This window comes from Schistocerca cancellata, chromosome 1, assembly GCF_023864275.1.
Source record: "Schistocerca cancellata isolate TAMUIC-IGC-003103 chromosome 1, iqSchCanc2.1, whole genome shotgun sequence".
In the NCBI taxonomy this organism is placed as follows: Eukaryota; Metazoa; Arthropoda; class Insecta; order Orthoptera; family Acrididae; genus Schistocerca; species Schistocerca cancellata.
The window spans coordinates 256,674,740-256,686,642 of NC_064626.1; the positions used below are offsets into that span (position 1 = coordinate 256,674,740).

The following is an 11,903-nucleotide window of genomic DNA, read 5'->3' on the forward strand; positions in this document are numbered from 1 at the left end:
TGTGCTAGATGCACTTTTGATCAACTGTGAGCAATTGCGTCACCCACCTCGCACAGAGGTCCTTCATAGACAATTCTCTGTACAGTTCAGATGCCTACAGTCTCAGCAACCTCATCAACTCTATGGCAGTCTTGCATTACCGCATCATGGATTTTATCAATGGCTTCCTTTATGGTGATCTTAATTGGATGGCCAGTGCGAGTGCTTCATCTACAGCGCTTCTCCAACCACATTTAAATTTGTTAATCCAAAAGTAAATGGTCTTCAGTGATGGTGCAGAGTCTTCATGAACTTCATCCAATTCTGTTTTAATTTGTGCAGCAATCGAACCTATCAAATAAAAATGTTTAGTAAGAACATGACATTTGTTTTTCTCTACTTTCAAGTACAGTCGACACACTGACCAATTCAGGTGGCTGTCAACAATAAACTGTTTGATATACATTGTTGAAATTCTTTAAGCGATCCTTGGAATGGTCAAGCTTACGAAACATGAAGGCACACCAGAGATGTTCCATTATCAAACCACCCTCATACACAGCCCACTGCCACCAATGTAAATTCGGCATTGAATGGGATCTAGCAGAGGATGGATGTCTGAAGTTGTGAGAGATTGTTGTTTAATTAATTTGATATGCTGTATCTTAACTATTGCTAGCAATCCAACTTATTTTGATGTGCCATTGTTTAATATGACACCTGTTTGGCGTGCCTTCCTTTAATACAACACTTTCACTATCATTGACAGTGTCCCCATTTGATCCCCTCAGTACTTAATAAATCTCTCATCGTCAGCAACTATTTGACAACTGTCACATATTTACCACGTGAAAGAACCTGGTTAGTAAATTATAGTGACTTGAGTCCAAAGCTAACTGGCTGCTAATATAAGGCAGAGAATAGATGGTAGAATTTGGCTGGGATGTTACTTCCCTCTTTTCCTTCATTTCATTCTGCTCTCTTGCTTGAGAGAATAAAAGTAAATTACATTTCATTGTCTTTCATTATAGCCTTTTCACAGTAGTGTTATGATCTGAACTATAAAATGCTTTGTCTGAAATCAGTTGTAATATTTAATTTCTAGGCAAAATATACTCATAGGAAACACGAGAAACAGTGTCACATAAAATCTTGTATGTGAGGTGCTCTACAGATTGTTTATATTTGATAAAAGTCATTGTGCTGTATACCATGAGCAGCATTTTTATAAGTATTTAATTGCCAGACCAGTATTCAGGCATGTAGCCCATCATCAGTGGCATCTGATACAGAGGACAAACAAATAAGTGTATACATATTGATGTATGTAACATAACAGTGTATTGTATATATTACAATAGAAATATATTAAAAACCAAGATTCCATGACTTACCAGACGGGAAAGCGCTGGTAGATAGACACAATAAAAAAACACACAAACACACACACAAAATTTCAAGCTTTCGCAACCAAGGGTTGCTTCGTCAGGAAAAAGGGAAGGAGAGGGAAAGACTAAAGGATGTGGGTTTTAAGGGAGAGGGTAAGGAGTCATTCCAATCCCGGGAGCAGAAAGACTTACCTTAGGTGGAAAAAAGGACAGGTATACACTCGCACACACACACATATCCATCCACACATATACAGACACAAGTAGACATATTTAAAGGCAAAGAGTTTGGGCAGAGATGTCAGTCGAGACGGAAGTGCAGAGCAAAGGTGTTGTTGAATGACAGGTGAGGTATGAGTGGCGGCAGCTTGAAATTAGCGGAGATTGAGGCCTTGAGGGACTTTAGTCACGGAATCTCTGTTTTTAATATATTTTTCCCATGTGGAATGTTTCTATTTTATTTATATCATTAATTTGAACCCAATAATTACATTTGTTATTGTCACTGTTGCATTTCGAAATCTTTTCTGTCACCTTACTTTCTCTTTTTGTTTGTACAAGTAGTTTCACTTTGTATTCATCTTCCCTTTTTTCCGTAATCTACCATACATTTTATCCTGCCTACAACAAACTGTCCATTCGCATGAATGGACACAGGCAGTGTTTGTTGGTAATGAGGATCACCCTGTGGCTAAACATGCCTTGGTACACGGCCAGCACATCTTAGCACAGTGTTACACCATCCGGGTTATCTGGATACTTCCCACTAACACCAACCTATCCAAACTCCGGAGATGGGAACTTGCCCTTCAATATATCCTCTCTTCCCGTTATCCACCAGGCCTCAATCTCCGCTAATTTCAAGTTGCCGCCACTCATACCTCACCTGTCATTCAACAACATCTTTGCCTTTGCACTTCCGCCTCGACTGACATCTCTGCCCAAACTCTTTACCTTTAAATATGTCTGCTAGTGTCTGTATATGTGTGGATGGATGTGTGTGTGTGTGCGCGCGAGTGTATACCTGTCCTTTTTCCCCCTAAGGTAAGTCTTTCCGCTCCCGGGATTGGAATGACTCCTTACCCTCTCCCTTAAAACCCACATCCTTTAGTCTTTCCCTCTCCTTCGCTCTTTCCTGACGAAGCAAGCGTTGGTTGCGAAAGCTTGAAATTTTGTGTGTGTTTGTGTGTTTTTTTATTGTGTCTATCTACCAGCACTTTCCCATTTGGTAAGTCATGGAATCTTTGTTTTTAATATATTTTTCCCATGTGGAATGTTTGTTTCTATTTTATTTACAATAGAAATATATGGATAATTACATACTGCATATGTGTATACCAAATCATGTGTGTATGTAATATGAAATCTTTGTATAATTACTAAATTGATGTGAATCTCGAAAGTATAAAATGCTGTAGCTATTTAAAATTTCATTATAACCATATCCATGTGATCACAGTAGGGTTCATTATCTGTCTTACCTCTGTGGCACATAGGTTATCGTGCGTATATGTTACAGCTGTGAAATGCTAAGTGGCCACACTTCTTTGGCATGTTGGACACAGTTCTCGTGGGATGAAAACATGGACTGGTGCTCAGGACAAAGAGTCTTACTATAGAGGTCTCTTGTTATCTGTGAAATCAAATTGAGAAACATTTGTGGCATGCACTCACGATGTGTAGTGATTCAGATTTTAAGTATAATAATAGTGGACAAGAATATTACAATAAGTTACACATTCCAACAAAGTGGACCAGCAGTTTACAACTGTCAACATTTGCTGACTAATAAATAAAGAGGATTTTTAAGGGTTATCAAAAGGGAAAAAACTTGTCTTGTTTTAGGTTTAAATATCCTGTTTTAACATTTGTTATTAAATATGTTTATTTTTTTTAACTGATATTAAAATAATGAACTTTAATACTACCAGTTTTGTAATCACATTATCATTTAATGGAATGACTCCTTACCCTCTCCCTTAAAACCCACGTCCTTTCGTCTTTCCCTCTCCTTCCCTCTTTCCTGATGAGGCAACAGTTTGTTGCGAAAGCTTGAATTGTGTGTGTATGTTTGTGTGTCTGTCGACCTGCCAGCACTTTCATTTGGTAAGTCACATCATCTTTGTTTTTAGATATATATATATATATATATATATATATATAGACATTTGTAAAGGCTGCTTGTGTCTGTGTATATGCGGATGGATATGTGTGTGTGTGCGTGAGTGTATACCTGTCCTTTTTTCCCCCTAAGGTAAGTCTTTCCACTCCCGGGATTGGAATGACTCCTTACCCTCTCCCTTAAAACCCAAATCCTTTCGTCTTTCCCTCTCCTTACCTCTTCCCTGATGAGGCAACCATTGGTTGCGAAAGCTTGAATTTTGTGTGTATGTTTGTGTTTGTTTGTGTGTCTATCGACCTGCCAGCGCTTTTGTTTGGTAAGTCTCATCATCTTTCTTTTTAGATATATTTTTCCCACGTGGAATGATTCCCTCTATTAATATATATATATATATCTAAAAACAAAGATGATGTGACTTACCAAATGAAAGTGCTGGCAGGTCGACAGACACACAAACATACACACAAAATTCAAGCTTTCGCAACAAACTGTTGCCTCATCAGGAAAGAGGGAAGGAGAGGGAAAGACGAAAGGACGTGGGTTTTAAGGGAGAGGGTAAGGAGTCATTCCAGTCCCGGGAGCGGAAAGACTTACCTTATGGGGAAAATGTATATATATATGATTGATGATTCCCACGTGGAATGTTTCCCTCTATTATATATATATATATATATATATATATATATATATATATATATATATATATATAAAAAGAAAGATGATGAGACTTACCAAACAAAAGCGCTGGCAGGTCGATAGACACACAAACAAACACAAACATACACACAAAATTCTAGCTTTCGCAACCAACGGTTGCCTCGTCAGGAAAGAGGGAAGGAGATGGAAAGACAAAAGGATATGGGTTTTAAGGGAGAGGGTAAGGAGTCATTCCAATCCCGGGAGCGGAAAGACTTACCTTAGGGGGAAAAAAGGACAGGTATACACTCGCACACACACACACATATCCATCCGCATATACACAGACACAAGCAGACATGTCTGTGTATATGCGGATGGATATGTGTGTGTGTGTGCGAGTGTATACCTGTCCTTTTTTCCCCCTAAGGTAAGTCTTTCCGCTCCCGGGATTGGAATGACTCCTTACCCTCTCCCTTAAAACCCATATCCTTTTGTCTTTCCTTCTCCTTCCTTCTTTCCTGACGAGGCAACCGTTGGTTGCGAAAGCTGGAATTTTGTGTGTATGTTTGTGTTTGTTTGTGTGTCTATCGACCTGCCAGCGCTTTTGTTTGGTAAGTCTCATCATCTTTCTTTTTAAATATATTTTTCCCACGTGGAATGTTTCCCTCTATTTTATATATATATATATATATATATATATATATATATATATATATTATGCGACTTATTATCATTTAATTCCTTCACTCTAAAAATGCATTTCTATGAATTAAGTTTGACAATTCAGTTTCTATTTGTTTGCCATAACCTTTTATATTCATGATAAACTAATAATTCTGCAAGAAGTAGTATCCATCAGTAATCATCCATTGCTTGTATTTTGTTGTGCTTACACTTTTGAAGAAGAAATTATTTCATATAAAAAGATAAATGAAAAAATTTGCTGGCAACATCAGAAGTTACTGATAACTTAAGAACTTTTTCTAGCAAAATATTCAAAGACCGAATCTATGTCTTCCACAAAAACTGTATAAAAAGGAGAACTTACTTGAGACAGCTGTTAAATTACAGTGGCTGGCTTCAGATGCTGAAATTCCAGTGCTGCCAATAGACAATTTTAAAATTAGGTTTTGGAATTGTTGGTCCCTTTCTCAGTTATGAAAGAGGGGTATTTTAGGAAGGAGAGGCAGCTCATTGAGACCCCCCCCCCCTCCATTGAGAGCGATCCACTTGTCATGAAGACAAGTGGAGACGAAGAGTAAGGGGGAGGTATCAGAGGCAGTAGGAGGTCAAAGATGCTACTTTGGTAAGCACTGCACCAACATCAGTCCAGAAATGACTGAAGGACAAAGCTGTCTTGGGGGCGCCTGCTGCTCAGCTGGTGAGCATGATCTACAGTGTGACACAAGGACCTGAGTACCTGCTACACTGCATGGACCATTTGGCTCTTCCCATCCAACATTGAGAAAGGAACTAATAGTGCCAAAAGCTGGAAACAGTTTCCTCTGTTCTTAAATTTGCCTGTGGCAGAATTGTAATTTCACTACCTGAGGGTAAACACTGGCCAGCCATTATGTATCCTTGTAATTTTCCATGACATGGTCAGTTATCCAAATACATTACTGCTGGGAGTTTTCACCATCAGAGTAGTACTCATGAAAGCTATTCTGTTTAAAACAGTTAAGATCTTTTCTTCATATTTGTTAAGGTAATATATTCAAAAGATTTTCTTGCACATCTTCTATATATAGAAACAGCATTTGCAGATTCATTCCTTTATACCAATACAGCAGTTGTAGGGCACCATAGACAGGATAAACAACAGGGATATCCAAGTGATTTTCAGTTCTCAATTGATTATATTCTGGGATTGGTACTGTTTGTCAATGATATACTTTTTCTTTTGTAATGTTGTGACTTAACATTCCCGTTGGTCATTAGATAGGTTTAAGACATTAAGAAGGAAATCATATATCAGTTGAATATTCAAATCCTGCAGTTTATTTGTTAGAACTGAATATAAAGTATAAATTTTGTACTATGAAGCTGCAAAACAATGTTATAGAGGGACAGTTGATAATAGAGTGAACCTACTCTTTGAATTTAGAGATGATAGATTTGTGTAATACTGTTGCCATGAAGAGCAAAAGATGTAATATATGAGTGGCATATACACAGTGAATGAATAAATAGCTGTAAGATCATATTAAAAAGGTTTATTCAGCCGACAAAATTAGTTATCACACTCGTGTTACTGATTATGGTTTTCACGGCAAACGTCTTGGGATCATATTACTGCCATGGCTGTATATTAACAAATTATTATGTGTTTAAATACATGTGATTACAAAACTGAACACTAAATTTATCTGAACATCCAATAAATTCGTAATATACCACCATGGCATTTTTATTATTATGATCCAAAGGCAGTTGCTGAGACACCAGAAACCTGTAATAAACTGCAATAACTGACTTTGTCAGTTGAATAAATATTTCTGAAAGACAATCAAATCATAGTAGACTTCTCCATTGAAACACAATATCATGCTTTGCGAAGCTACAAAATTTTTGCCGTCAGTAGTCAGCTCCCATTAGTTTCAAGTCTACACATCTTTCCGGCTTCTTGGTACACCATCAGGTGCTGATTCCTTTCAGCTTAGTCGGCCAGCAAACTAAACCTCTGTGCTTTGCAAACAGTGAGTTTATTGTGTACTTGATTATTTTACAACAGTAACCATGTAACTTTGATATATTCACATACTATCACATCATAAATTGCATTTGTATTGACATATACAATTCTATTTTGCAGAAACTAGTGAAGATACTAATCAGCCAAGTGGATCTGAAGGGTATTACTGTAATATATGTCAAAAAACTTTAAATTTGACACCAACTGAAATTCTGCGACACAAAAAGCATCACCAGAAGAAAGACTGATAGTTTATATGCCATAAGCAGTAATCTTGAAATATTATAATAAAGGTAACAATAATCCCACTGCAAATAATGTCATAAATGACAGATTGAATGTTTTTTCAGTCATTGTATTCATGTACAATTTTTGCAATTAACGTGTGAAACTGATACTGTTAGAAATAAAGTGTACAGAGCAGTACCGTGTTTCATTATACTAACATTTATGAAGAGGGTTTATTTCATTTGGAAATAAAACCGTTACCAGCGGTGGATAAAGTGGTCACTTTTTTCTAGAACAATTTTTGTGATTCTAATTGCACAGAATGACAAATAATCTTCCTGTTTCCTCTTTTCCTGCAGTTTTTAACAACTCTTATTTCATGTAATCTACATTAGAACAATTAGCCGTTCTTATTATCTTCTGTGGGGAAATACTGTAGCCTAGAGGAAATGTTTTTAAGCTAAAAGTACTATCTGATGGCTGTACTTACCACCACAGTGATAGCACTGTAGGTACCAGATCAGTAACAGTCTGTAGAACTTCACAGGAACAACTTTCTCTCAGTATTATTTTCGAGTTACAAATACAACAGTGTCTAATGAAGTAATATAAGGCAAAACATATGTAACTGTTTCAGCAAGTGCTTCATATGTTTAATTTCAGGACTGGAAATGTTACTGCATGGAACAAACCAAAACTGGATATCAGTAAATTTAAATTCTCCCAATCAGGATTATCAGAGATGGAATCACTAATGAAATCTGCGTGTACAATAACTTCCTAGTTGTTTCTTCTATGTCTTATAAGTAACTTTTATTTTAAAAAAAGACTGAGTGGTGACATGTCCATTTCGAAATATCTGATTAGTGCATCAGTGAACAGAACGAAGATTTTAGGCAACCTGCTGCAACAATGTCCCATGAAGCATGTTTAATTACTTGCTAAGGTATAGAACATAACGGTAAGAAATGGTTTCCAAACTGCACAATAATCTGCTATTACTAAGTGCATTTATTTTCAGCTATCAAAAGATTACAAAGTGAAAAAAGATCAGTATTTCAAAATACTCCATAACATAGAAAACATATTTGCACAATATATTTCCACTCGTAATTTGAAAAGAAGATATCATATTGCAAAAGCCCAGTGAACAGTTACACAGTTTTGACCAAATTGTTGAGTGCAGTATTTCTTTTACTTTTTCTCCTTTCATGGAGCACTGCATGCAGAATATGTTATCAGAAATCGTGTGAGACAAACAAGTTGCGATCTTCAGAGGCTGCCATGCCAACTCTCTAGACAGTTCACTGTGAGTGATGGAGCAGGGAACACCCAGCATCTCACTTGGAAGAGTGCGAGCTGCAAGGAGCTGACTTGCAAGAGCCTTAAGCAAACTTTCTTAAATGCAAGGTAATTTAATAAAAAAAAAAAAATGAACTCAAATGGGGTGTCCTAACAGACTGAACATAGTTGTGACATGTTGCAAGAATTTATTTTTAAAAATAATTCCCTAATTTCTTTCCTTGCTATTTCATAGAGAAAGTCAATCACTTTGAACTAAAAAGATGCAGACTGGGAACTAATGCAATAGGTGATACCTATTTTGAAATTTTTGAAGGAGTTAACTAAACAGATGCCCCAGAGATAACAGCTTCACTGCCAAAAATTGAATCTTGTCAAGACATGTAAGAGCTTTTAAAGACAAAAATTAAAAATGTCAGCTTGGAATTATCTCCAACAGTGAATTGATTTCTCAGACATCTACAGATCCCTAATTCAAAAAGCAAGGATTTGAAGAAATTACATTCCAGGACTGTTACAAAAACTTTGTAACAAAAATGAAAGCATTGGGTGTTCAACAAGAACAAATACACATAACTCCCCAGCCAGTTACCATCATAGCAGATAGGAACTCTTCAGTTTGGGAGGAGCTCAATAAAACCATCAGTCAGTGCCAAATAACCCACAATCTGGGATCTGTAGTGACTGTTAAACTAAACAAACATTTATCTAGAAGCAATATCTTAAAGTGGCGAGAATCTAGAAAATAGTTGTAACAAATGCTACACTGATTTTTTCTGAAAAGTAACTCCTGGCAGGGTCTTGCAAGTCATGCAGGGCTCCACAGAGGATCCAGATAAAGTGTGTCCCACAATGTCCTGTCTTTTTATCCTTTTCCCCTCTGTGAATGTGTGGCTAGAGAACAGTTATGGTCCCCTGATGTGGGAGCACAAGATCCTTGGTGAGCATGACAATGATGATGCACATAGGATTTACTGTAAAGGAATGGATAGTGTTCAGTATTCAAGATGAATACAAGCTGTTTAAGGGCGAAGGCCCTGAAATAATAATATCCAGAACATGAGGGGACAGTGCCAGCTGGACACTTGGGGGCTGTGTACTAATAACCCACATCATCAAAAAAATTCAGCTCATGGAAAATAAAAGGAGAAATAGCTGGATGAATCCTAAGGATATGATGTTTGGCATGAAAATGGCAACCCATATTGGATTATGGAATGTAAGAGCATTGAGAGAGGTAGCATAGTGGTTCCTACCCTACTGCCTAACTAATTAACTACACAAGAATGTTCCTGGGGCAATTTTAGTCAACTAGAACTTTCTAGAAAAAAAAAATAAATCAAGGAATACAGTTGTTGCTACAGTGCCTCATAGGCACGATCTAATCTATAGTTCGTGCGTTAATAAAGAAATTCGATGAACGAATATTAAAATAAAGAAACTGTGCTCTGAATACGCAAATTATGCTGTGGTCAATATAAGTAAACTGCAGCGTAACCTTCACACCAGACATGGGCACCACCTAAACTATGAAGGGAAAAAGTTTGTGTGCGAACGTGTCAACTAAATAATTAAAGAAAGACTCACACGGAATAAAACAATCTATGAAAGTAGCGGTTTGAGTAATACCTGGAATGTACGTCATTTTTTAGTATAAAAGTCTGTGAATCGGCGGGTAATAAACCTCCTGTACTTGAAGTAGGTGCTAAAAGCGACATTCGAATGAGAGAGTGTTCACAGACAATAAACAATAAACATAAATCTGTTACTGTGATGCAAATGAACATTCGCTGCATTAGGAACAAAGTATTACAATTAGAACATTTTTGGAGTATTGAAAACGTTGATGTTGTTTGTATCTCAGAACATTGGCTGACAGAAGATCAAGTACAATATTTTGTTCCTCAAGGGTATGCTGTTGGAGACATTATGTGTAGAAGTGAAAGAAAGAATGGAGGTGTCCCAATATTTGTTAAAGATAGTATAATGTTTACCAAAATAGATGTTAGCTCTTACTGTGCAGAACTAGACGGAGAATTTAGCTGTATAAGACTGAACGCAGAGAATACTATAATTGTTAGCTTATATAGATCACCAGGAGGAGATGTAAATACATTTTTCGAAAGATTTGAGCTGCTTATGAGGAAAATACTAAAATCTAACATAAAACTAATTATCTGTGACGATTTCAACATTGAAATGGCCAACATTGATGAACATGTTACTAGAACATTTTTTAATATCTTAAAATCATTAAATTTACAATGTGCAAATTACACACCAACACGGGATAATGCGTGCTTAAGTAATATTACAGTAAATTTTTCTAGAGATATGTATGACGTCAGACTTGCCAGTGGAGCCCTAGCTGATCACGAACCATTGATTTTAAAATTCTGCTGTGATCAGTTGCCTAAATCAGACAAATCAGTCAAAATCAAGTCTAATGCCACATGGGTAAGAGGGCAGAAAGATGAATATATTAATTTATTTATTGACAGAATATCTGATATTAACTGGGACTTTGTATACAACACGCAACCTGAGAAGGGTGCTGGTGAAATGGTGTTTAACAACTTCCTGGAAATGCTCACAGAGTTATGGTACTCCTGCTCACCATTAATCAAAGGTAGCCCTAAGCATAAACAGCAAAAGAAACGGCTAAAATGGTATACAGATGAGCTAGCTCTCATTAGGGAGGAGATGTTCAGACTGTACAGAATATATAAAAATTCTTGTAAACAAGGACCTGAGCTAGATAATACTTCTCATAGAGCTTATCTAAAATGTAAAAAAATCTACAAAGACAAACTGTCCTTGGCCAAAAAACAGGCATGTGAACATTACATTGAAAGTGCTCCCAACAAATGTAAAGCAGCTTGGGATATCATCAACCAATATAATTCACAAACCCATACACAAGATGCAATGCTGGTCCCAGAAGAAGTAAATAATTACTTCCTAACCTCGGCGAGCGAGCTGAAAAACAAAATCAAGCAAAATGACACTAGTGCACTAGATCATCTTGGTGCTGTGCCCCATAGGAGGTATACTTCCCACTGGAATATTGTCACCCCAGAGGATATTGTAAAAGCTGTGGTTCACCAACTCCAAAAGTATGGACTGTTATTGGTTTTCTAACTATGTAATGAAAAAAATAATACACGTTATCTGTCAACCTCTTTCTTTCATTTTTAATATGTTTTTAGAATCTGAAGTTTTCCCAGATGCACTCAAAACTGCTAAAGTGATACCAGTCTTTAAAAAGGGAGATAAGCATCTGCCCCAAAACTATCGATCAGTTTCTATTGTCCCAATTTTCTCTAAAGTTTTTGAATATGTAATGTACAGTCAGCTAAATAACTATTTTGATAAGCATGATCTCCTCTCCAACAGACAGTTTGCATATCAACATGGTAAAAATACCACTACTGCTGTCACTGAAGTTGTTAACCAGGTGTTAACTGCATTTGAAAATAGGGATCTAGTATCAGTCGTACTTTGTGATCTTAGCAAAGCCTTCGACTGCATACCATCTAACACCCTACTT

At 36.7% G+C, this 11,903-nt stretch overlaps 1 protein-coding gene across 2 annotated transcripts in view; it reads left to right on the top strand.

Moving 5' to 3' along the window:
• LOC126170733 (probable ATP-dependent RNA helicase DHX34) overlaps positions 1–7,239 on the top strand; it is a 220,975-nt gene extending 213,736 nt beyond the window's left edge. For both annotated transcript variants that reach the window (XM_049920748.1, XM_049920749.1), the window contains exon 19: positions 6,944–7,239. In XM_049920748.1, the coding sequence (XP_049776705.1) occupies positions 6,944–7,071 (128 nt within the window). In that variant the 3' untranslated portion in view covers positions 7,072–7,239. The remainder of the gene's footprint in view (positions 1–6,943) is intronic.
• The last annotated feature ends 4,664 nt before the right edge of the window (positions 7,240–11,903 follow it).